The sequence below is a fragment of the Lepus europaeus genome, chromosome 3 (assembly GCF_033115175.1).
Source record: "Lepus europaeus isolate LE1 chromosome 3, mLepTim1.pri, whole genome shotgun sequence".
NCBI lineage: Eukaryota > Metazoa > Chordata > Mammalia > Lagomorpha > Leporidae > Lepus > Lepus europaeus.
The window spans coordinates 13658879-13685385 of NC_084829.1; the positions used below are offsets into that span (position 1 = coordinate 13658879).

Here is a 26507-nt window from a genome sequence, read left to right on the forward strand (position 1 = left end):
GTTCACGTGACCACACAGGTCCTGCTGTAGAGGACGAGATGCTGTTGAGCATCCGTGACGTCCAAAACCTTCGCTGAGGCCGTGAACCGCGGAGACGAAGCCAACCCGTGGCCTGTCATGAGCTCATCAGGGCTTACCGAAACGTCCCGTGCACGTGTGCAAAACGTAAATCTATAAACAGACGGAAGGGCCAAGTTAGGACCTTCTAAAATGCCTGTGGATCTCAGCTCCCCATTCCCGAGGGCTGGCCTAAAAATAGCTGTGTGCATACTTGTGATAGGTAAAACGTGACCAAACCGCAGGGCGCTCCATTTAAGGGCACTCAGGCCCTGGAGCTGGGCTGTGGCCGCTCCTGCGCCTTGCCCACGGTGCCCAGGCCACAGCAGCTCTGTGGCAAGAGCCCCCAGCGGAAGCTGCCGACCCGCGGTGGAGGCCGGAGCGGCCGTCTAACCACGCAGGCTCTGCTGGGGGATGCCAGAGGCTGAGTGCCCAGGGGAAGGCATTTCTAGAAAAACACCTTCCCTGGAAATAATTTTCTTAAAGAAACCCAACAGCCGAGGCCAAGAAGAGGGCTTGTGTTTGCTTGTCTGCCACTGCTGATGTGAGCTAGGGCCCCGGGGGCGTCGCCAAAATCCTGCACGTGGCAGTGCCAAGTCTGCATGCCACTAGGGCCTTTGCTACCTCCTCTGCTGTGCCCTTTAGCAGCCTCGCTGGGCCCGGCGCTGTGGTGTAGCGAGGAAAGCCTCTACCTGCAGCAACGGCATCCCATCTGGGCACCGGCTGGAGTCTCGGCTGCTCCTCCTCTGACCCAGCTCCCTGCTAATGCGCTTGGGAAAGCAGCGGAGGATGGCCCAAGGGCTTGGGTCCCTACACCACGTGGCCCAGAGGAAGCTCCTGGCTTCAAACCAACCCAGCTGTGGCCATTGCAGCCATCTAGGGAGTGAACCCGAGGATGCAAGACCTCTAACTCTGCCTTTCAAATACATAATTTTTTTTTTTTTTTTTAAAGCAGCCTTGCTGCTGGCACTCTAGACAGAGTAACTTCAGTGAAAGCTTCCCAGCGGGAGAAGGAAGTCTCCCCCGGAGCAGACTCACTGGCCTGAAGGGGAGCCTGCCCAGGCCGAGTCCACACTTTTCCCTGGGGGTGCATCTTCGCTCCCAGGCTGTCGGGGAAGGCGAGGAATGCGACAGGAGCAGGGCTTCCCTCCCCTTCCGGGTTCTCCCCCTCCGAGAGCCCTGTGCTCACCGAGCTGGGCTGGGGGTGGGGGGGTGGGCACGAATTAGGAGTTAAAATGTCTTACGCCTGCACGCTAACACATTCTCTTGAACAATGCAAATTCATTCTGTAAATCAAATAATCACTCTCAAGTTTATTTTCTATGTATGTCCAAATATTACATTTACTTATAATTCAGTAGGGTTATCATTATTCCACGGCGTGGAATTAAGAGTTGAGATGAAGTGTTTTAGGAAGAAGCTCTTCTACTTTGTCATATTTAGTTTGAAACATTAGAAAAATTTATTAGCCATATAAAATTACTTTATTTTAGATATAAATAATAAACCCACTCTCTTAGTAAATAAAATGTAATTGAATATTTAATACAATGGTTAAAATGATTTGGGTTCTAATCAAAGGAACATAAACATGTATCTGTGAAACGATAAATATTTCTTGAATAAAATTCCAATGAAACACCAGGTATTCTCAAACCTTTCATAGAGAGAACAGATTATTGCTGGTTAACACGGTTTTGCGTTTAGCGCCAGGAAAGCTGCGGCAAGTTTGATTAAACTGGAGCTAACGTCCGAGTTCTCCAGCCCTGAGTGGAGACGTCTACCTGCTGTGAGGGTGGGGCGAGGCTGCCCGTGCTGACGCGGCCGATGGGGGGCAGGGGACAGAGGGACACTGTCGTGGGCACAGGTGCAGAGGGAAGGCGGTAGAGGGGCCGACGACGGCGCGGGCACGTGGGGGCCTGCCGGCCATGGCCCAGGGGTTTCGGAGACAGATTCCAGCAAGGCTCCGGCGTGAGTGAAGCCTGCCGTCCGGAGCCCAGGGCTTCCCAACGGCGGAGCCCGGCTCACTCGCAGGGCAAAGACGGACCCTCCCCGGCCCAGTCGTGCTGGACGGCGCTGCGACCCGCCGGAGGCGACATCAGCGCCCAGGGCAGGGCAGCCCCGCAGCAGAGCTGACCCCAGAGCGGGTTTTGATTAACGGGACAGGAAGGGCGCGGAGCTGGCGCCCAGACCCCGAGAGAGGCCGGGGGCAGGGCATGGAGGGTGCTCCGTGCCGGGAGGGCAACGCCAGGCTCCGCCCGGGGCGGCTACTCCGCTCCGGGCTGCAGACACGGGCCCCGCCGGCCCCGCCAGGCCCGGCCCAGGTCTCGGCGGCCAGGGCGCCCTCCCCGCTCTCGGACAGCTGGGCTGGACGCGCCTGTGTGTCCGGCTCAGCGCTTTCCACACACAGCCCTGAGGCCAGATGCGGGCCTGCACCCACCCTTAGCTTCCGGGCCTGCATCCCACCCACCCACGCCCGCAGAAGGACCCTCCGTTGTTCCCAAGACCAGAAAAAGGAAAAGGCGGCACAGTACCGCGGAGGACTCTGCAGCACAATCCACGGCCCAGCGGAGTGGCGGAAGACGCGGCCGGATCCTCGGCGAATGCTGCGTGGGCCTCCGAGGGCGGCGGGCGCCTCACGCCAGCAGGGGGCGCCTCAGACAGCAGCGGGCGCCTCAGACAGACAGCAGTGGGCACTCACAGACGGCAGCGGGCGCCTCACAGTCAGCAGGAGGCGCCTCACGCCAGCAGGGGGCGCCTCAGACAGTAGCGGGCGCCTCAGACGGCAGCGGGCACTCACAGACGGCAGCGGGCGCCTCACAGCCAGCAGGAGGCGCCTCACAGCCGACAACGGGCGCCTCAGACAGCAGCGTGCGCCTCAGACAGCAGCGGGTGCCTCACGCCAGCAGGGGGCGCCTGAGGCCAGCAGGGGGCGCCTCAGACCAGCAGTGGGCGCCTGACGCCAGCCGCGGGCGCCTCAGACAGCAGCGGACGCCTCAGACAGCAGCGGGCGCCTCAGACGTGTCCCCGCGCCGCACGGATGCCTCCCGGCTCTCGGCCGCGCTCGGAGGCTAAGCGCGCAGGCAGCTCTCCCCTGGGGGTCCGCTCTGGAGGTGCGATCGATCGGATGAGGGGGTGCGGGCTCCGCGGGGGACTGACCACGGCGGGGTGGACGGCGCGACGCCCCTCACGCACCGTCTACACCCAAGGCAGCAGCCGGCACGCAGCTCCCCTGAGGGCTCTCCTCTGAGAGAGAGGCGGGCGCCCACAGGACGCCGAGCGGCTGGGACCGCTCCGATTTACTCAAAGATTATAAATAGGAGAGTTTCACTTTACACTGCCACCACTGTGAATACGAGGCCCTGGTGCCCACGTTACATCGAGCCGTGACCCTGGACTACACAGATGCTCCCAAAAAGGCGCCGACGACACTTCCCAGAGTTTGGAAAGGACACCCGCAGCACTAAGGTAACTTTCTGTTGAGCCAGTGTGGCTGGAACCGTGACAGCGGGCACTTACTCTCCCAGGGTGGTCAGGGCGCCGGACTGCGCGCACACGCGCGTGCACGGAGGATGCGCAGGCTCCATCAGCGTCCGTTTCTCTCACACCTGCTCTCGCCCACGCGCCACTCATGTGAATCAGCCGGGCACGCGCGTCTCCACGGTAACCCCAGCGGGACCGAGGACTGTGTGTCTTAACACAGAGGTAGTTACGGTAGGGACGAGAATCACTGCGGCCACAGAAATCTGCCGCCATTAGGACGGTGACGGACGTGACGGCCCCTGGGTCTCGTTCGCAAAGCCCACGGCAGCTGGTTACAGGCAAAGGCGTGTGCGTCAGAGACCCAGGTGAGGGCCAAGTGTCTCCCTTGTCAGAGAGCAGGTGACACCGGGAGGAAGCAGGCTGTCCAGCAAACAAGACCTCACAGAGCACCGTGCTGAGCAGGCAGGTAACCCAGCCATGGGAGGGGAAGGGGAACACCACGTTCTAAGAGGTCAGACAGAGTCCTCATTGCAATCAGAACGTCATTAGCAGGACGGCACAGCAAAATAACCGTAACAGAGCTTACTAGGACAATGGAAATAAACACGCCGAACCAACCACCCACCCACCCAACCCCAAAGCCAAAACCGCTGTTCGCTGTAGACTACAGCTGAGTTAAGCAGTACTCTGGTACCGGGAGAGCTGGTGTGAGGGCTGGGTGGGTAGGTGAGGAGGACTTGGCACTCCTGGGTTAGTTTTGGTAATTCTTCGGTACTTATTGAAGTCAGTATGCCCTTTAAGTGGAGATGACCAAAAGTAGTAGAGACTTGTAGAGACATCTGGCGTCGGTGGGCACCACGGGTGAGACCCAGTCCACGGCTTGCTGAGTGGCGTTGTCAACATGGTGTCCACACCACCCAGTGACGGAGTCACGGACAGGAGATGCAAGGAATGACTGCCCAGTTCCTGACATCCACACCTTGGTTCCCCGACCATCACTTGCATAAAGATATGCATGAAGCCAAAATCAGCTTTAAAATTTGAAACAGAAGAAAAAAAAAAAAAAAAGAGGCAATGCACTGGTATTCTTAAGGCAAAACCATAGAAATCTCTTTAAATAGGCAGTTTATTACATCCAAAGGCGATAAAATCCCAGAGCTACTGTTAGGCATGTAAATACAGACCCTGCAAGAGAAAAACAGTTAAGTGCACTATTAGTTTTACCAATGGTTACTTGAGGGCACATCTTTTTATTATAAAAAAAAAAAAATCACACAATCACCTCTCTCCATCAAGAAAACAAAAGAAAACCTAGAAACCTCATCTGCTCACTGATGCATCCTACGTCATGGAATGTCTTATTTAAAAAGAACAACAAACTCATAACTTGAAATCATCACCTTCAAAGCACAAATGCATGCAAACTTCAAGGAAACCTTTCACTAGAAGTTTAGACTCACAGAACGCCCATGTCACAAAATATACACACACAGACTATACAGGGAGATGCGCTTCCACAGGACGCAAAAATGCCACTGCTAAAGGCACCTCTGTTAGTAGCTACTAAACACTTTCATAACTTAAAATATTTGATTAAATATTTGAATTGAAATCTGACTTGAAACAGTGGTTATTTTTTTCTCTTCTTTTTTCTTGACAGGCAGAGTTAGAGAGAGAGAGAGAGAGAGAGAGACAGAGAGAAAGGTCTTCCTTTGCCGTTGGTTCATCCCCCAAATGGCCGCTACGGCTGGTGCCCTGTGCCGATCTGAAGCCAGGAGCCAGGTGCTTCTCCTGGTCTCCCATGCAGGGCCCAAGCACTTGGGCCATCCTCCACTGCACTCCCGGGCCACAGCAGAGAGCTGGACTGGAAGAGGAACAGCCAGGACAGAATCTGGCGCCCCAACCAGGACTAGAACCTGGGGTACCGGTGCCACAGGCAGAGGATTAGCCTAGTGAGCTGTGGCGCCGGCCTATTTTTTTCTTTTCACACATGAATCTTCATTTTGCGTTTTGGCTCAAAAATTACAAAAAAGCAAAACAACTGCTTTAAAAACAGTGTCATCCACTGAAGACCACAACTCCCACACCTTCCATCTGATTCACAAAGCATTCCCTGTCTTGATTCACTAGAGTCCCAGACAGCCATCGTCCAGCTACCTGGCCAAATTTAAGGTTTCATCAACTGTAAATATGTCTTTAGTTTATTCACTACGAGGAAAGAAAAAAATGCCAACTGCAGTAAGTATCCTCCATGTACTGGAAATTCTAAGATGAATTCCAATTTCTGAAGTGAACGTACAAAAGTGTTAGAAATGGGGCTGGCGCTGTGGCGAAGCGGGTAAAGCTGCCGCCTGCAATGCCAGCATCCCCCATGGGCACCGGTTCTAGTCCCGGCTGCTCCACTTCCGATCCAGCTCTCTGCTATAGCCTGAGTAGAAGAAGCCCAAGTGCTTGGGCCCCTGCACCCATGTGGGAGACCAGGAGGAGGCTCCTGGCTTCAGGTCAGCACAGCTCCGGCCATTGTGGCCAACTGGGGAGTGAACCAGCGGATCTCTCTCTCTGCCTCTCTCTCTGTTTAAATCTGACTTTCAAATAAATAAGTAAATCTTTATAAAAAAGAAAGAGACACACAGAAGTGCAGTCTCGTCAGGGAGGTGTTTTATGAACCTGACTGCTTTCCGGGTTGTTTCAGGCACTAAGACGTAAAGCAGCTTACCTGCCAGATATTTAATGGTGTCAAGCTTGTGCGCTTCCAGCATGGTTTTGAGGCCAGCGACCTCGGTCTCTATCTTCCTGTCTGTCTGGGTGAGGGCCCGATCTTGCTGGGCGTGCTTTTGGAACAAAGAGGTTCAGAGCGTTAGGTGTGTCAGGACTGTCCCCCCTGCGCTCAGTCCCGGAGCTCCTGCCCAGCAGGCTGCAGGCACGTGGGGGCCTGTGCCCGGCCTCGAGTCTGGACATTAGTCTCAGTTCTGCCACCCTCCGGCCACCGTGCGGTGCTCGGCCCCCGACCTCTCCAGGCCTCAGTCTCCTCGTCTGACAAAAGGGGAAACAGTAGGGTTGGCCTTGCCTCCACCCAGGCTGATCAGATGTGGTCACTGACACATGCCCGCTCTCGTGGACTACACACAGCTGTACAAACCACATGGCACTAGGAAGTCAGCCTATGCTTGGTGGCAAAGCAAATCCCTCTTGGTGAGAGGCGCACCACAGCCCTAACAGCTCTTTCAGGAAATGAATGGAGCCTCATGTGACCTAGAAGCCCAACATGCTTATCCCGACACTGTCTCGAGTCATGGTTCTGTAAGCTCTCTGCTTTCACGAAGCAAGCGTCAGGTGTTTCATCCATACGGTGCTTGGCTTTCAAACGCCAATTTGTGTCCTTCCCCACACAATTCAATAGATATAACTAACCCCCAGAGGGCAGTGGGTTTGCCTGGTACCCTAAAGGGGTTGTGTAACTACATTAATGCATGAAAACACCAAGAGGGCTTCTCTAAAAATCCCAGAGCAACCAAATACATCCTATGGCTAGCAATTCAGGAAATCAATGTCCGAGGAGTGGAAAAGGGCAGAGAAAGGGTCCAGTATTCCAGAATTCTCTCATGGTAGCACCTTCAGTGTTTTGGGGGCCTGGGTAATGTAGTATGCTGCAGGTTAAACACACAGCAAGACCTCCCCACCCCTTCTATCTGCTAGTCACCAACACCTCAACTTTCATTAAGACAACTGAATATTTCATTAAATGCACAGAAAGCCTACGACACCCAGCTTCGGGATGTACACCCAGAAGACCGCAAGCAGGTCCTCCAGCAGATACTGGCACACCTGTGTTCCCTGTGGCAGTACTCACAACAGCCCAGAGTGGGAAGCAACCCCAGTGCCCCCCACCAGATGGACGGGCAAAATGTGGTGATGTACGCACAGTGCAATACTGAGCAGCCCCCAAAAGGAAGAAGTGCTGGCATTGGCAACGACGTGGGACCCTATGCTCAGAGCAATAATCCAGCCACAAAAGGCAACCCCTGTATGATTCCCTGTACGTGAGGTATCAGATCCATATACAAAGTAGAATGAGGGTCGCCAGGGGCAGGGAGGAGGGAATGGATACCGAGCTTCCACTCCAGAAAACAGGAAGAATTCCATGATAGACAAAAGTGCCAATGTACTTAATGCCACTGAACGGTACATCTACATCTAAAAATGGCTAAGATGGTAATTTTTATGTTACACACATGTTACCACTATTTTTAAAAATCCCATGACTCCAAACCTGTGTGTAAGAGGAAGCAAAGATGAACGGAAAGACCAAAGTCAAAGGTTTCATTTCTTACCAGTTCCACCACTTCTGTCTTCAACTGCAGCAGCTTCCTTTCATTCAGTGCGTACTGAAACAAACACGTGACAGGAGTCAGGTCCCCCTCTTCTCCTTGTCTGGTGCCTTCTCCTGTGCTGGCAGCTCTGGTATCTCGGTCCATGGCTGGCACTGTGGTGCAGTGGGTAAGCCACTGCGTGTGATGCTGGCATCTCCTATTACAGTGCTTGGTTTGAGTCCGGCTTCTCTGCTTCTGGTCTGGCTTCCTATAATGTGCCTGGGAAAGCACCGGCTGGTGGACCACATACTTGGGCCCCTGCCACCCACAGGAGACCTGGATGGAGTTCCTGGCTTCAGCCTGGCCTAGCCCCAGTTATTGAGGTCCTCTGGGGAGTAAACCAGCAGGTGCAAGATCTCCGTCACTCTGCCTTTCAAACTAATTGATTTTTAAAAAAATAATAAATATTCTCAGTACTTCCTAGAATACGTAACACCAGAAATCACCTCTGGGACGCAGTGGCCTGCCTGCCTCGTTCTTTGTATTTGCTGTGATTTCTTGTACTCACACACTGCTCCAACATCTGCATTCTCTTTTGTCATCTTTTCCCTCTCTGTTTCTCTCTCTCTTTTTATCTCTTTGTTCTAGGCCTCTCTCACTATGAGAGCAGTATTCTCTGGCACCAATGTGGACACTTCTCAGGGCTGGGAGGGTTGAAAATGGTGGACAACGAATTCAAGTGGGCAGCTACCCATCTTGGCTACGAGCAAAATACGTTACCACTTGAGTTACAGGAAAGATATGAGGTTGGAGAAAAAATAGCTACAAGGAATTATCTGTGGCAAAGACACTGTGATCATGAAACAATATATAAATACACTAAGCTACCACTATTTTAAGGTACAATACAGTCAACTGTTCTTTTTAATTTTAAAAAACGTATTCATTTGAGAGGCAGACACAGACAGAGAGTGTGCAAGCATCTACTTGCCGATTCACTCCCCAAATGTCTGAAAAGACTGGTGCTGGGCCAGCCCAGAGCCCGGAGCTGTGGATGGCATCCAGGCACTCCACGGGGTTGGCAGAAACCCAATCACTCCAGCCGTCACTGCTGCCTCCTGGCGTCTGCATTAGCAGGAAGTTGGAGACTGCAGTTGAACTCAGGTGCTCCAACGTGGGGCAGGGACAACCTAGCAGCTAGGCTAAATGTCTACCCCTACATGTTGGGCCTGCTGATACAAGGAGCAAAGACTCAATGCAGTCACAACACAGTTACTAACAGGAGTGACTGGTTCTACTCAGAATTAAAACGGCACCTTGCCTGTGGCTACTAATGTCAGCGAAAAGATTCAGTGCCAATTTGCTGATACCAAGATCAAAATCAGATGTATCTCCTTAGTGGTGGGCGCTGGGATTTCACTGAGCAAATGACAAGCTGTAATTTCAATGAAGAATTTTAAGCCCTAAATGAACATTTTATAAGGGAAAAAAGTTAATGTTCAGAAGTATTTACAAACTTTCTAACTATGAAATATAGGAGGAAAAAAAAAAAACCCACCCAGGTGAAAGCACCCAAACTGAAGATCCCAAGACAACGATGCTGTATCAACGAGGGTGTAAGACCTGGTGTGTGCCATCCACCAGATCACCACCAGAGGGCAGGGTGGACTGGATCCCCTGTACACCTCTCAGCTGTAACCTCCACTCACTGAACACTGACCCCCTAGAGACAAGAGAAGCCTGAATCTTGACATTGCCATGATTATCTTTAAAGATGTGTTTATTTTGAAAGTCAGAGTTACAGAGAGAGATAGAGAATCTTCTATCTGTTGGTTTAATCCCCAGATGGCCACAATGGCGCTGGCCAGAACCAGGAGCTTCATCTGGGTCCCCCACATGGGTGGCAGGGACCCAAACACTTGGGCCATCCCCCGCTGCTTTTCCCATTAGTAGGGAGCTGTTTCAGAAGTGGAGCAGCTGGGACATGTGCCAGTGCCCATACAGGATGCTGGTATCACAGAGGGTGGCTTTACCCACTATACACAATGCCAGCCCCTGCCATGATTTTTAAAGGTAACACCTGTGTGCTCTAGCCCCTTGTACTCCCTGTTTATATGCCACATTGCTTTTGAAACTGGCTGTAAAGATCACCGTAGTTAATTTCTAATTTAATTTAAGATGATAACTTTACTAAGATAATGAGCAGGCCCAGGAACTCACCTCCATTAACGCAAGTTAGATACACTAACTGCACTACACACACTGCCCTGGGCTTTACTCTTGAAATCCCTCTTACCTGTCAGGGTTTCAACATTAGCTTCCTTTACCACTGTAGCACATTTTGATGGGAAAGGAGGGGATGAAGGACAGGTGCACCTGGTTCTGAGCTGCAGCGAGCTGCTCCACATGCCCTAGCCCCCCTCATGCTGAGACCCAGACAGGCGTCATGTAACCAATGCCACCAATCTGAAGGTGGCAAGACCACGATCACCAGGACGGCTGAAAACCACATTTTTAACTCCACATGTACCTTTATTAAAACATATGACTTTTCACTGCATTGAAAGGGTAACACACAAATATTTTAAAACTTGAATTTCAATGTAGAATTTGACTTTTAATAATGCTATTATTCATGTCTGAGATAATTAATCTAATTTCCCTTTTTTATTCACAGGTAAAATTAAGGCCAAGTGGAGCTTTCAGTCAGTATTAAATAGATCAAGACTGTGTTTAACTTCTTTATTAATGTCTATGTGATCCAGTGTCTGAAACAAAAAGATCCACTCAACTGGATCAAGATTTTAATTTTAATGTTACTTTGATGGAATCAAGTTTAAACCATAACTCAAAATATAAGTAAAATTTTAACATTATGTCTAGCATTGATGCAAGGATAAATACTGAACAGTACTGTGACTTGCATATAAACTTAGACCTCAGTGAGCGTCCCATTCTGAAAAGAAACTAATTATCATCGTCTGTTGTTAACGAAGGAACATACCAGCTCTTTCACTCTGCTCTTTTCTAGATTGAAGTCTAATTTGGTATCTGTTCGGACTTTGAGCACTTCATCCTAGTAGGAGGGTAAACAACAAAGACAGACAAAGTAAGAAATCCAAACCTTCTGGGACACGTGAGGCCTCAGACGGCTGCACCTGCCGCCTCTGTCCCAGGGGAGAAGCAGAGGCCAGGGCTCAGCCGGAGGCTTCCAGAGCCAGAGCTGGGACCTGGTGTTGTCGGGGGCTCAGGGTAAGTCCCTTCTGGAGTCGGTCTTGTCTTAGGGCTCCCCTGTCCTACACACATAATCCCTTGCGATGATTTAGCCGGTCTAGGGTGGGTTACTGTTGCGTTTAAACTCAGTACCCACCCTGATGTCATCTCCGTTCTGACATTTATGAATAAACCCAGTTCCTTAGACAACTTTGCAAGGCAAAGATGGATTCAAAGCAGCAAAATTCCTGGTTTAAATAAAGCCTTATCTCTAACACTCATCAAAATCTTTTCTAACATCTATATCCTAATTAAAAAAGAAACACAAACAGCTAGTACAGTAAGCATTCAAGAACCACATGTAATTCTATAAAGTTTCTTTCAACAGAATGTAAAGGTTCCATGTGACTACTTTAGAAAAATTTTGACTTTAAACCACCCAGAACACAATTTTCTTAATGAATTTGGTTACAGACAGCAATAATTTATTCCCTGGCCATGTTCTTAGGTAAATCTCCCAATCTGTACTTTGGAGGCATATTCCACAAGCATTTCAGGAAGAATTAAACTTTTTTTTTTTTTTTTGACAGGCAGAGTGGACAGTAGAGAGAGACAGACAGAAAGGTCTTCCTTTGCCGTTGTTCACCCTCCAATGGCCGCCGCGGTAGGCGCGCTGCGGCCTGCGCACCGCGCTGTTCCGATGGCAGCAGCCAGGTGCTTATCCTGGTCTCCCATGGGGTGCAGGGCCCAAGAACTTGGGCCATTCTCCACTGCACTCCCTGGCCACAGCAGAGAGCTGGCCTGGAAGAGGGGCAACCGGGACAGGATCGGTGCCCCGACTGGGACTAGAACCCGGTATGCCGGCGCCGCAAGGTGGAGGATTAGCCTAGTGAGCCGCGGTGCCGGCCAGGAAGAATTAAATTTTTAAAAGACACAATGCATTTCTCACATTCTAGTTAATAGTAAATGTATAAAATTACAAACAAGCTGACAAACAGGAGAGAAACTCTTACCGCTACTTGCTGTTTTAACTGATGCAGTTCAAGTTTTATTTTCTAAAAACACACAGAAAAGAAACAAGTTAGGGATATGCTCAGAACAGTAAGAAGAGAAACGTCAGCCATGGGGACCAGCACAACGTGCTTGTGGAGGAGGAGGGAAGCCGCCTTTATGCCCGGTCCTCCCCCCCTCTCCACGAACTGAGCCACACTCAGAGCACAACAGTAACTCAACAGTGGCGCGACGGTGCGCGCACGCATCCTGCAACCCGTTCTCACGCCTAGAACTACAGAACACCAGTGACACGAGGGCTGTGACTACGCACATGGGCCTGAGGGACCCTGGTAAGCCTCCTTCTATGCTCCTTTTAACTCATTCTGCCCTTATTCGGGTGATTTGAAGGCCAACTTTGAGAGGTTCAAACTTTACCTTTTCACTAGGTTTCTTTCAAGGCTAAGGTCAACAGGCAATCAACGGCCTTCCCGTGCGGGCTAACAAGTCAGACTGAAAAGACAAGGCAGGCGCAGGGACGGCACTGATCTCAACACTGACCCCACGTGCCGCATGAGGAAGACGCAGAAGGGGAGTTCTGGCAGCACTTGCTCCTAGTAACCCCAAACCGGAAACAACTGTAATGCCCTTCCCACCAGGATGATGCGGCACATTCAGTTACCACCACGGACAACGGCAAGGACCCCTGTACAGTCCCATCAAACCAAGTTCTAACACAGGCAAGACCAGCCGAGGGGGGTGTCGGCCAGGACAGCTCCTCCCTCACTGCAGAAGCAGCCAGAGGGGCCGTGAGTGAGCAGGACTCTGGGGAATGATGATGCATGGCCTCCTCTCGTCTGGCCGTGTGCACTCTGAAAGTCTACCAGATGTACGCCTCCTTGTGCCCTTTTTCGTGTGTGCTATACCCCGGTACCTTTTTTTTTTTTTTTTTTGACAGGCAGAGTGGACAGTGAGAGAGAGACAGAAAGGTCTTCCTTTGCCGTTGGTTCACCCTCCAATGGCCGCAGCGGTAGCGCGCTGCAGCCGGCACACCGCACTGTTCCGATGGCAGGAGCCAGGTGCTTATCCTGGTCTCCCAATGGGTGCAGGGCCCAAGGACTTGGGCCATCCTCCACTGCACTCCCTGGCCACAGCAGAGAGCTGGCCTGGAAGAGGGGCAACCGGGACAGGATCGGTGCCCCGACCGGGACTAGGACCCGGTATGCCGGCGCCGCAAGGTGGAGGATTAGCCTAGTGAGCCGTAGCGCCGGCTCCCGGTACCTTTAAATAACAGATCTGGGGAAGTGGGGGTGGCTCTGTCGTCTTACCTCATTTTCTGCTCTCAGGGCTGAAAACTCACTCTTCTCCAAAATAATCATATCCTTTTTCACAGCGGCGATCTTAGACATGACTTGCTGCACGGTGATCTCCTAGCAAGAGACAAGAAAACACGTCAGCCACTCTAGCTGAGGAAATCCGCCTCCTAACGCCTTAATGAGAAAGCCAGAAGAACACAGGTGAGAGATGAGAGGAGGAAAAGCAAAGCAGAGAGAGGCACGTCTGGCATCACTCCCAAGTGACAGGCAGCAAGGAGGGTGGGCAGAGGACTCCGACAGGAAGCTGCGGCCTGTCCTTCCGGCCACACCTCCACTTACTGCAGGAGGCTTGAGTGCGGCAACCAGTGTGCACACACAGTGAGCACACTGCAAGCATAGGGATGCTCTGAGAGCTGTCTAAATAGGAATACGCATTTTTTTTATGCCACCTTAATCTTTCGCTTCTCAGTATGGCTACATGACCACATACTTTTTCAAATGAATATTACCGCCCCCCAAATTCCACTACATCACTAGCACCCCACTTCGGATTCCCGGCGTGCACCCCGGGCCCTCGGCGCTGACCTGCTGCACCTTCGTGACCATGTCTTTGTACACGATGTCCATGTTGGCCTCCACAATCTTGACCAACGCCGACATGATGATTTCTGCTTGTTGAGTTGTAAACCCTAAGCCAGCAGCAAACAAAACCACCATAATCAGAACTGCAGCCATCAGAAAACAAGCGAACCAACCCACAGCAAACTCGTGCGAACTCAGAAGCGGGGAAAAGCAGTGCGGCCCTGCCACACACATAGGAGACCTGGAAGCAGCCCCAGGCTTCTGGCTTTGGATTGGCCCAGCTCCAGCCACTGTGGCCATTTAGGGGGTAAAGCAGCAGATGGAAGAGCTGTCCGTCTCTCCCTTTCTGTAACTCTTTCAAATAAATAAATAAAACTTTTAAAAAGTAATTCTCTTGAATAGGAAAGCTTATTTCGTATCCAGCATAAATCTGTCAAATAACTCATTACATAACCCGGAATCCAGCTGCTACTTCACTCAGTGCTAAGACAGAGCCCGTTCTTTCATTTTGTCCTCCACCACTCTTTTCCATCATTAGTTTGGGGGACCCACACTTGGGAAAACTATTCTTTGATCTTTAATAAATGATACTGAAATGACTACAGAGTTCATCTCAACACTATCGTTTTTTATCAGCTTGGTTAGTAACTCATATTTCACATTAGCCCCTGGGACACAGTCTTTCCCTACATGCTACCACCTGTAAGAGCTTTCGCAGGCTGGTGTCGCAGCACAGGTTACACTGCTGCCTGCGACACTGCTGTCCGACATCTGAGTTCCTGCCTCCAGACTTAGGCCTGGCCCTGCCCCAGTCACTTGGGGAACGAAACAGCAGATGGAACGTCTCTGTCTTTCTTTTCTGTTACTCTGCCTTTCAAATAAATCAATCCTAAAAAAGAAACAAAAAAGAACTTTAGAAGGTTCTATTGATTCTTGTAGAGTTATTTTTTAAAGGGAAATTCTTTTTTCTTTAAAAGACTCATTTATTTGAGAGGTAGAGTTACAGACAGAAAGAGGGAGAGACAGAGAGAAAGGTCTTCCATCTGCTGGTTCACTCCCCAATTGGCCTCAATGGCCAGAATTGGGCCAATCTGAAGCCAGGAGCCAGGAGCTTCTTTCGGGTCTCCCATGTGAATCTCAAGGACTTGGGCCATCTTCTACTGTTTTCCAGGGCCATAGCAGAAAACTGGATCGCAAGTGGAAAGCCGGGTCTCAAACTGGTTCCCTAAGGGATGCCAGCACTGCAGGTGGCGGCTTTACCTGCTACGCTGCAGCACCAGCCCACCGTAGAGTTCATATTAACACAGCTTGTAATTTGGAGGAGACTGAACATAGAATTAGAACAAGAAACAAACACACATATTTAACAAAAGAGAAATGGCCCTCCAAAGACCTAATTTTATTTTTTATTTTATTAAAAATCCACTAATTTTTAGGCTGGCGCCGTGGCTCACAAGGCTAATCTCCGCCTGTGGTGTCGGCACCCTGGGTTCTAGTCCTGGTTGTGGTGCCAGTTCTGTTCCAGTTGCCCCTCTTCCAGGCCAGCTCTCTGCTGTGGCTGGGAGTGCAGTGGAGGATGGCCCAAGTGCTTGGGCACTGCACTCACACGAGAGACCAGGAGGAAGCACCTGATCGGAGAAGCGTGCCAGCTGTGGCAGCCATTTGGGGGGTGAGCCAACGAAAGGAAGACCTCTCTGTCTCTCTCTCCCACTGTCTAACTCTGTCAAAAAATAAATAAAATCCACCAATTTTTTAAAAAAAATTATGTATTTGGAAGGTAGAATTACAGTGAGAGAGAGAGACACAGGGAGAGAAATCTTCCATCCACTGGTTCACTCTACAAATGGCTGCAATGGGCGGAGCTGGGCCAGGCTGAAGCCAGGAGCCAGCAGCTTCATCTCAGCTTTTACATGGGTGGCTGATGACTTGGGTCATCCGCTGCTTTCCCAGGCACATTATCAGGGAGCTGCATTGGAAGTGGAGCAGTCAGGACTTGAACCAGCACTCATATGGGATGCCAGTTTCACAGGCAGTGGCTTAACCTGCTATACCACAACATAGCCCATAAAATTCATTAGTTTTTCAATGTGTGCATCACAGACATCTAGAAAACTATCCAAAAGGCCACCCACCAAAATATCCACATTGTTTACTTCTGGGGTACTAGGGCTCTGAGGGTTTTGTTTCTCTTTTCTGTTTTCCTAATTTTAAAAAAATGAGCATCTTTTGCAGATTCTAAAATATCGCTATGAAGAGTTCATAGTTAAACATAATTAGGTTCAGAAAGGAAAAGAACAGAAATAGAAAGAAACTTATGCTGATGACAAAACAAACTCCAAAGCTATACAGGGAGGAGGAAGGAATTAAAAGAGGTTGAGCCTAAGAGCCTGCTGAGTTACAAGATACAAAGTAATTTCTTGTAGGAATGAGAGAATACAACACCAAGAGTGAGATCATGGACTCACAGAAGTTTTGCTTACCAGGTGACACAGCTCTGGAGAAAGAAAGGGAAGAATATTCTATGGAGGTCCCTTGTGGCCTCATCCTAAGCCCGTGACCTCAGACGTCCATGATTCATCCATGTCCGGCTGGGTAAGCCCCTCCCCACCACACATGAGGTGGGGTCTTCATGTTGCTGGTATTGAAAGACACAAATATCTGCAAGCCAAGATTTGGAACCTAGGGGCTGCCGGTGTCACCGCAGGTTCAGCTGCTGCCTGCAACGCTGGAGCACCAGTTTGAATCACCTGCCGCCCACATGGGAGACCCAGATGTAATTCCAGTCCCTAGGCTTTGGCCTGACCCAGCCCTGGCCATTGAGGCCATCAGGGGAATGAACCAGCAGATGAAAGCTCTCTCTCTTTCTCCCCCTCTCTCTATAACTCTGCCATCCAAATAAATCAATAAATCCTATAGAAAAAAAGGAAAATATCTGAAACCCAGAAAAGAAGGAAGATGTCTAGTTATCAGGATAACTACTCACGCCCCCTCTCACTTCCACTTCACTCTCTCAAGTGGGGCGATTCCAATAGAACATTAGAGGTTTCCCAGAGTGCGCTCAAGTACATAGTTTCACTTCCTGTCTTTGGGATTCTCATTACAGCTATGCTACAGATGAAGCCGAGGCTGGCAGGGGAGAGGGCTTTCCAGGCTGGCACAACTAGAAGTGGGTACGGTGAGCCTGAACTCAGAGCTTCTGACTCCCCGCCGCAAGCGGGGAGTAAGTCATGCTGTCACCTTGTCTGAGGCCTGTGAGGCACCTTCCTGAGATGAACATGCACGACTGGTTAAGAAACTACACCGTGCAGGAAGAACAGACACACATCTGAAAACGTCACAGCAGAGAAGCATGGCTGGTGTCATCCGTTTGAACCTGATTAACTCTAAGACTGTCATCTACATTCTGAGTGCAATTTTGATGAATGCCACCTATGCCAGGGCAATCTTTCACATGGTAGCTCAACAGCAATGAGTAAAAATGTTACCCTGAAAATTAACATGATAGGAACACAGTACAGGGTGGGTGTCTTAGACAGGATTCCTGCATCCTACAGCAAAGGGCTGGGGTTGGATCCCTGGCTCCGGCTCTTGACTCCAGCCTCCTGCAAATGCAGATCCTGGGAGGCCGCAGGGACAGCTCAGGCAGGAGGGCCCTGCCACCCTGTGAGAGACCTGGACTGAGTTCCCAGCTCCCAGCATTCAGATACCAAAGCAGCAGAAAGGAGCTCTGTCTGCCTGTCTTGCTCTCTCAAAAAAACCAAACTGAGGCCAGTGTTGTGGTATAGCAGGTTAAGCTGCCACCTGCAACACCAGCCGTGCTAGGGAATGAACCAGCAGATGAAAGAGTCTCTCTCTATACCTTTCTTTTTAAAAATTTTTTTGAAAGGCAGAGTTACAGAGAGAGAGGAGGAGAGGCAGAGAGAGAGAGAGAGAGTGCTTCCACCTGTGGGTTCACTCCTCAAATGGCTACAATGGCAGGGGTTGAGCCAGGCCAGAGCCAGGAGCTTCATCTGGATCTCCCATACTGGTGCAGGGGCCCAAGCACTTGGGCCATCCTCTGCTGCTTTCCCAGGTGCATTAGCAGGGAGCTAGATCAGAAGCAGAGCAGCTGGGACTTGCACCGGTGCCCATATGGGATACAGTGTTGCAGGTAGCAGCTTAACCTGCACCACAGCGCTGGGCCTGATGTAACTGCCTTTCAAATAAATAACATAAATCTTTAACAAAACAAAACAAACACCAATATTCACAGTAAGTTGAAATTAACAAATAATTGCTACTGAGTATTTCAATTTCATAAAATTTTAAAAGGCACACAGTAACACTGAACTTCCATGCTGGGTGTTATAAAAATACACTTTACTTGGACAAAGATACAATGTGTCAGAACCAGTTAGCAAAAAATGAGGACTTAAAAAGATCAAAAGGTTGTCTCCAGGGTTAAAAGTCAAAGAGAAATGTGAAGAGTTCAAGGACATCGTAAGAAAAGTCAAACGTTACCAGGTCTTTCTAAAGCAACGAGTGGCCAGAAGGATTACCATTTTCTTCGAACAGGCACACCAGGGCGTGGGTGTCAAAGAAGAGCTTCCTGTTTCCAGAAGAGGTGAAGTCGCTCCTCCTGTGCTCCAGCTGCAGGCAGCCAGCAGACAGGCTCAGCTCTAGGACGGCAAGGAGAGGAAGTTCACGACAGACTCGAGGGGGGCAGAGGCAACCCAGAACACGCGCCAACACGACACAGCCCAGAGGCCTGGCTTCCCTAAAAGCGTCGGTGAATTACACTCACGTGCCTAACAGTCCCTCACTTCAACTGTGCGATTCAATAGTTTTGTCTACTTTGAGTTATGCAACTTACCTACTGTCAGCTTGGGACATCCTCACCACCCCGCAAAGAAACTGCACCATCTGGCCATCACCTTCTGGCTCCCCCAGCACTTCTGCACGCTCCTTGTCCTCACCCCAGACAAGCACTCATCTATTTATGAATTCCCACTCGCAGTGAATGAGGGCTCAGTTTCTCCACATCCTTGCTAACACCTGTCGCCTGTCTTTAAAGTTATAATCATCCTAGTGGACACCGGGTGGTACCTCCTTGTGGTTTTGATTTGCATTTCTCTGAGGGCTAATGATGTCGAGCATCTTTTGATGTGCTTACAAGTACTGGCCATCTGTGTATCTTCTTTGGAGAAACATCTTTTCAGGTCGTTTGCCTATTTTTAATTGGGCGATTTGTTTATTATTGAGCTACAGGAGTTCCTTATACATTCTACAAACAAGTTCCCTATCAGATTATGGTCTGCACATATTTTCTCTGATTCTCTGGGCCTTTTCACTTCTTGATAGTGTCCTGTGAAACAGGAAAGTTTAATTTTGATTAAGTCTAACTTTCTAATTTTTTTTTCTTTTGTTGCTTATACTTCTGGTGTCGTATGTAAGACACCACTGGCTAACCCAAGAACAGGAAGATTCACACCCACATTTTCATTTTTGATTCATTTTGAGTTAATTTTGCATGTGGTGTGTGACAGAGGGTCCAGCTGTGTCACCACCATGTTCTCCACTGAAGTGTCACCCGTGTTCGAGGGCTCTTCCTTCTAGTCCATGAATCCATGTCTGTCTTTATGCCCTTACCACACTGATTACTTTTGGTGTTATTACAAGTTCTAGACTAGGAAGTGGGTCTTGAACTTTGTTCTTTGACAGAGTTTGGTTATTCTGGGCTTGCTACAGCTCCTGGTGGACTTCTGGAAAGTCCATCAACATGAACCATCCACATCAATGAACACGGGCTGTGTTTGCCTTTATTTACATCTTCAATAATGTGTGGAGCTTTAAGAATCGTCAGAGAATAGCAATAGTTCCACTTCTTTCCAGTCTGGATGCCTTTTACTTCGTTTTCTTGCTTAACCACCCTATTGCTCAACAGAATAGAAGCAGGTATCCTTGTCTTGTTCCTGATTTTAGGGGGAAAGCGTCAGTCTTTCTCCATTAAACAGGTTATTTGCTATGGGTTCTTCAAAGATGCTGTTTATCAGATTAACTCCCCTCCTGTTCCTAGTTTACTGAGATTGTTTTTCTTTTAATCATAAAATGGTGCTGAATCGACAAGTGCTTTTTCTACATCTGCTGAATTCTCATGTGGCTTTTGTCCTTTATTCTATGAATACGCTGCATTACATAATTTATTTTTAGATGTTAAATGAAACCTGACTTCTCTGGGATAAATCTCATTTTGTCATGGTAGATAATACCGTTCATATGTTGCTGGATTTGGCTTGCTCTGTTCTGCTGAGGGTCTTGCATCTCTATTTACAGAGGATATGTCTGTAGTCTTCTGTGACATCTCTGCATAGCCTCTCCTTAGTGAGATGAATTCTAACAGTCCTGACAGATGCACTCAGGTCCCAATCCAACGCGTTTTGTGAACTTCCCGTTTCAAGGTATTCACTTGAGGGAAACAGTATCGTAAACTATAATCGCTTTCTGGCTTTTGGACTTCACAAAGTACTAAAATTTCTTTTTAAAAATTGGAATAACGTTTGGGTTGCCAATTTTTAATTTTTCCAAGAAAGGCATTTTAAACGTACCAACTGCTTACTATTACCACCAGACTAAAAAAGACAATTTGATGTCAAAAGGAAAAAAATGGGGGGGAGGGGAGTGCTGTGGCATAGCGGGTAAAGCTGCCACCCGCATCACTGGCATCCCACATGGGCGCTGGTTCAAGTCCTGGCTGCTCCACTTCCAATCCAGCTCTCTGCTGTGGCCTGGGAAAGCAGTGGAAGATGGCCCAAGTCCTTGGGCCCTGCACCCATATGGGAGACTGGAAAGGAGCTCCGGGCTTCGGATCGGTGCAGCTCTGGTCTTTGCGGCCAACTGGGGAGTGAACCAGTGGATGGAAGACCCCCCCCCCCCGCCCCCTCCTTGCCTTCTCTCTGTGTAACTCCTTTCAAATAAATAAGCATTTAAAAAAATAAAATATCCTCATCCTAATAAAAAATTGTTAACCTTAAATCAAACTTTAAAAAAGGATAAAAAAAAAAAAGATGGACAATCTAAATTAAAAGAGCCTTTGGGGCTGGTGCTGTGGCACAGCAGATTAAGCTGCTGTCTTTGACACTGTCATCCCATAGGAGCACTAGTAGGAGTCCCAGCTGTTCACTTCCAATCCCGTTCTCAGCTAACGTGCCCGGGAGGTCAGCGGATGATGGTCCAAGTACTTGGACCCCTGCCACACACATGGGACACCAGATACAGTTCCAGGTTCCTGGCTCTGGCCTGGCCCAGCCTTGGCTGTTGCAGCCATTTGGGGAGTGAACCAGCAGATGGAGGAAGCTCTCTCACTGTAACGCTGGCTTTCAAATGAATAATTTTTTTTTTTTAAATAAAGAATTTTCATTTAATGTAGTAAGTCTGGCTATATGAAAATCTTCCTACAAGCTTGTTCTTCCTTTCCTAATTCTGCCATGGCCTGGCACTGGGCTGAGGCCAGGTGGAGTGGAGGAGTGGCAGGAGAGAGCCAAGTCGCCCCTAACTCCAAGACCAGCACCGCCTTCCTCGGGACTCCTCAGGACCAGAAAGGCAGCTCGGGCAGTCAGCCACTCCTTCGCTCAATCCTCCACTCCTGAACGCTCCAGAGAGAGAAACGTGACACAGCTGAGAACCCACACGGAGACGCTTCTCTGCAGCCTACAGCAGCTGTTGCCCAACTACTGGCAATCTGGAGAGAGCAGAGCCGGCGCGGTCATGGTCACAGCTGGGTTAAGTGAAAGACACGCCGTCTGCAGACTGACATACGTGTGTTGAGTATGACGGTCAACACAAGCTCTGGGATTCAAAGAACCCCCGGCCTATAGTGCAAAGGTCTCGCCGGGCACCACAGCGCCACCTACTGCGGCCCGCCCTGAGCCTCCCAGCTTCCCCTGTTTTCTCCTGCACCTGCGGCACTTCAGGCTTGGCTAGTTCGCCTTTTCCAATAAATTTTAATCACCCTTTTATGTCCTTCTTCACGGCATGCTTTACAGTTCTCTCTGCTGCCTCCACCCAGGTAAGGGGGCTGCCTTTACTGCTCCCCGGCTCGTGTTTAGCTTGGCACAGTTCTTAGCTGTGGCTGTGTTACTGCTGTCCTGGTATCACCTATTAGTCCAAGCTGCCCGAGAATGGTCAGCCTTACTTCAGTTTTTATCTTCAGCATTTAGCAGAGAGCCTGGCGCATGGCAGCCCAGGAGGACCCTGTTAGACACACACACAGATAATGGAACTGTGATGACTTGTAAAATGTAGATTATGAGACTGTCTGCAGAGAAAACTTGACATCGGCCCCTTGGTCTCTTCACTGCAGGTCTTTCCTTTCCATATACAGGAGCTCTCTTGACATCTGGGCCCTCCTTTTCCATCTGAGACCAAGACCGGCCTCCACGGTAACAGACCCAGAGCAGAGTGTGTGACCTGGGTTGAGAAAGGGCGGGCAGGTGAACGAACGAACGCTCTCCTTGGGAGGCCCTCACCCAGCCTAGCACGGCCCCTGGGCCAGACAGTGCGGAAACACCCAAGTCTAGAGTGTTAGCACAAGGTATTCCACTCCCAGATTCCTTGTTTCTAACAAAATAGTCATCCACGTGATTGAAAACAATCTCCTCACCGCACCCCTGCCTCCACACTCCGATAACAAAACAAACACCCTGCTACTTTCTAAGCAGGAGCTAGTGCAGATCTGGACAGCACAGACAAGTGACTGGAACCAGAAACAGCAACGTCACTTTGAAGACAAACTGGCCTCTAACGAGCTGAAAAGGCTGGCCACTTCCCGCTTGCTACCCCTGCAGAGGCAAGGCCTGCACGCTTGCTTTCGGACAAAGGACAACACCCAAGGACACAGCAATACTCGAAATTCCCACTGGGACCAGGAAGCAAATGACCCGAGCTACGCTGAAGTGCAGTACAGAATTGTCCTTTCTCTGAACCTTCAGCCTACCGAGAGGGTTGGTGCTGTGGCGTAGTGGGTAAGGCCACCACCTGCGGTGCCAGCATCCCATATGTGCACCAGTTTGAGTCCCAGCTGCTCCACTTCTGATCCAGCTCTCTGCTATGGCCTGGGAAAGCAGTAGAAGATGGCCCAAGTCCTCGGGCCCCTGCACCCACGTGCAAGACCTGGAAGAAGCTCCTGGCTCCTGATCAGCACAGCTCTGGTCGATGCAGACATTTGGGGAGTGAATCAGCGGACGGAAGACCTCTCTCTCTGCCTATGCCTCTGTAACTCAAATGAATAAATAAATCTTAAAAAAAAAGAGGCTCAGTGTTAGCCTTGGACATGTAAGGAAACCAAGCACACATCTCCCACTGCCACTGCCACCAGCTTTACGTAGACCCACTGAAAACCTCAGGTGCCAAGCCAACCTCTCTACAGGGCCCAGGAGCTTTTTTTTTTTTTCTGCCAAGGTCCATTTGGGTGTTTATAACATCATTTACGGGCCATACAAAATTATCACCTTAAATATTAGCCTGCCAGGGGCTGGCACTGTGGCGTAGCAGGTAAATCCGCCACCTGTGATGCCAGCATCCCAAATAGGCACTGATTCAAATCCCAGGTGCTCCACTTCTGATCTAGCTCCCTGCTGATGGCCTGAGAAAGCTGCAGAGGACCGCCCAAGTGCTTGGACCCCTGCCACTCTTGTGGAAGACCCACAAGAAGCTCCTGGCTTCAGGCTGGCCCAGCTCCAATGCAGCCATGTGGGGAGTGAACCAGCGGATGGAAGCTCATTATCTTGCCCCTCTCCCCCACTTTGCCTTTCAAATCAATCAATCAATCTGAAAAACAAGTTAGCCTGCTGTAGATTTATTGAATTTTGAGTCCTGCCTGAGGGCTGCCTTGGCAGGGCCAAACTTCATGCTCCCACCCCTGTGACCGAAAATGCGGGCATAAACACCCATCAAGGGGCCTATCTGCTTAATTCGGCACAGCACCGGGTTTTTACATATCCACCCTCATTTTGTAAGAGGATCCATGAATGATGTCATCTGACACGGGACCACCTTCCGGATATGTCAGCAAGCCGATGAGAGCGAGAGCTGCCCCATAACCTTGATTTATTACAGGGAAACAAATCAGCAGGAGGTGGCTTCCAACCAGGAGAGCACACGAAAGGCAAAATACGAAAATAATACCACTGCGTGGGGCTCCCGCCACCAGCACTGCTCACTGCTCATCCCCCACCCTCCCTGTACGAAGCCCCTCCACTTTGGGCTTCGCTGACCAGCCGCTGCCCTAGCCAGTGGCATTCTGAAGCGTCAGAGGCATCCCAACACCGGCTGGGCATTTCTGCTGAGAATTTATGAAAAAACAATCCTGGTCACTGGTTACCAATGGCTGTTAATGCACACCGATGGACTACCCAAAGGGGGTATTTTCTGCCAAGTTTGGTGATGACCTGAAATGATGTGGGCGTGGCTTTCAAATTTTTCCACCAACACAAGTTCACCTTTCAATTCCATTTTCCACGATCTTTTTTTTTTGAGGGAACTTTGTATTTTTATCAACAATCTGCTATCTGGTAAACAGCAGGGGTTTACATTCCTCATCTCATGCCCCGCGGTGATCTCCCTCATCGCCTTCAAGCACTTCATCAAAGGCTACCTTCTCACGGAAACCCATTGTGCTCACCCTAAAATTCACAAGGGGAGGCCCACCCACTTCCCAGTTCTTACCCCCTTAACTTTTTCCTATAGCGGTTACCAATTACATATACATAAATTTAAATTTGCATATGTAAAGCTTACATACGCAGGCATACATTATGCACAGAAGGGGCAGGTTTTGGTGCCTGGGTGCCAATTCCGGCTGCCTGCTCATGCATACCCTAGCGGGCACTGGTGATGGCTCAGGTGGTTGGTGGGGCCCCGCCGCTCACGCAGGACACCTGCAATGAGTTCCCAGCTCTTGGCTTCAGCCTGGCCCAGCTCCCACCGCTGGGGACATTTGGGGAGTAAAACCAGCCTACGGGAGTTCTGACTCTCAAACAGCATAAACAAATGCTCGAAATTTCATGGGAAAATATAATCCAAAGCTAAGTTTCTGCTGGTGCAAGGAAAAGTTGCACGAACCGTCTGAAGATCTCGCATATGCGTGGCTTTCAAATTTTTTGCAACCAAATGAACTTAGCTTTTACTTTCCCGTTGCTGTGAACTTGGGGGGCCTTCCCTCCGCTAGAATTCAACTCCAGAGGGGGAAAGGTCCCGCCTGAAACGCCCCCCGCCCAGAAAGGCGCCGGGCACGAGCGCTGCACGCGGCACACCTGCAGCAGGGGCACAGGTGCAGACCCCAGAGCCGGCGTGCACACGTGGCCTCCCCACCGCGTCCGCACTCCGGGTCACAGGGTTCTCCTCGGCTGGCTGAGCCCAGGCGGCCGCGAGGCCAAGGGCGGGCCCGGACCTTCGCCCCACGCGCGGGGCGCCGCTGACCCGGGCTGACCCGGCCCCCGGGCCTCCCCGGCGAGGACCCCGCCCGCCCCCGGCCCCTCACCTCTCCTGGGGGAAGCCAGGGCGGCCGCCGGCCCGAGGCCCAGCGGCAGGGCGCCCACGCCGCCCAGGGCCGGCGGGCCCCGCCACGCGCCGCCGCGGCCCGGGCGCGGGCGGTCCCAGTCGGCCAGCGGCCGGCGCGGGGCGGCGGCGGCCAGGCGCGGGCCGGGCACGAGCAGGAGCAGCAGCAGCGGGGAGGCACGGGACGCGCGGCCGCGGGCGGCCGTGGCGCGGGGTCGCAGCGCACCCAGGCCGCCCAGGAGCCGGGGCAGGCAGCGGCGCGTCGGGGCCCCGCGGCCGCCCGCGGGCAGGAGGAGCAGCAGCCGCCGGCGGCCGGGCGGGCGCCTCGGCCTCTCGCCGGCGATCGCGCCGCAGTCCATCCCCGCGCCGCTCACTGGCCGGGCGCGCGCGCCGGTCGCCCGCGCGCGGTCCCGGGGCCGGAGTCGGCGCGCGGGAGCGAGCGCGGGCCCGCCGCTTCCGGCCTGGGGCGGGGCCTCGCCACGCCACGCCCCCTGCAGGCCCGCCCCGCCCCGCGCGCGGGAGGGCCCCGCGGGGACTCCCGGAACCGGAATGGGCCGGTGCCGCCACGGTTTGCACACTTACTGCGCTGCTGCTCCCAGGAAGGAGTTAGCCCGGCGCTCTAGCTCCTGGCCGCCAGGCTGCCCTAGATTTTACTGATTAACTGTGCCTGTTCGAAGTCCCCCAGCGGGGTCTCCGGGGGGCAGGGGAAGGAATTTTTTAACAGGGCCAAGGGAACGGGCTGACATTTAAAAAATTATTTATTTGAACGCAGAGTTAGAGGCAGAGAGAGAGAGAGGGAGAGAGAGAGGAAGAGGAGAGGTCTTCCATCCGCTGGTTCACTCCCCAAATGGCTGTAATGGCCGGAGCTGCACTGATCTGAAGCCAGGAGCTTCTTCCAGGTCTTCCACGCGAGTGCAGGGACCCAAGGACTTGGGCTATCTCCTACTGCTTTCCCAGGCCACAGCAGAGAGCTGGATCGGAAGTGGAGCAGCCGGGACTCGAACCTGCGTCCATATGGGATGCC

At 51.1% G+C, this 26507-nt stretch overlaps 1 protein-coding gene across 1 annotated transcript; it reads right to left on the reverse strand.

The window, feature by feature from the left end:
* Nucleotides 1-1350: 1350 nt before the first annotated feature.
* On the reverse strand, nt 1351-25842 carry MCUR1 (mitochondrial calcium uniporter regulator 1). The gene is made up of 9 exons (XM_062184683.1): nt 25467-25842; nt 18490-18609; nt 13955-14058; nt 13382-13483; nt 12077-12118; nt 10855-10926; nt 7872-7925; nt 6257-6371; nt 1351-4725 (listed from the first exon to the last, which is right to left on the reverse strand). The coding sequence occupies exons 1-9, from the start codon at nt 25840-25842 to the stop codon at nt 4670-4672; spliced, it is 1041 nt and encodes a 346-aa protein (XP_062040667.1). The 3' UTR covers nt 1351-4669.
* Between the last annotated feature and the right edge of the window lie 665 nt (nt 25843-26507).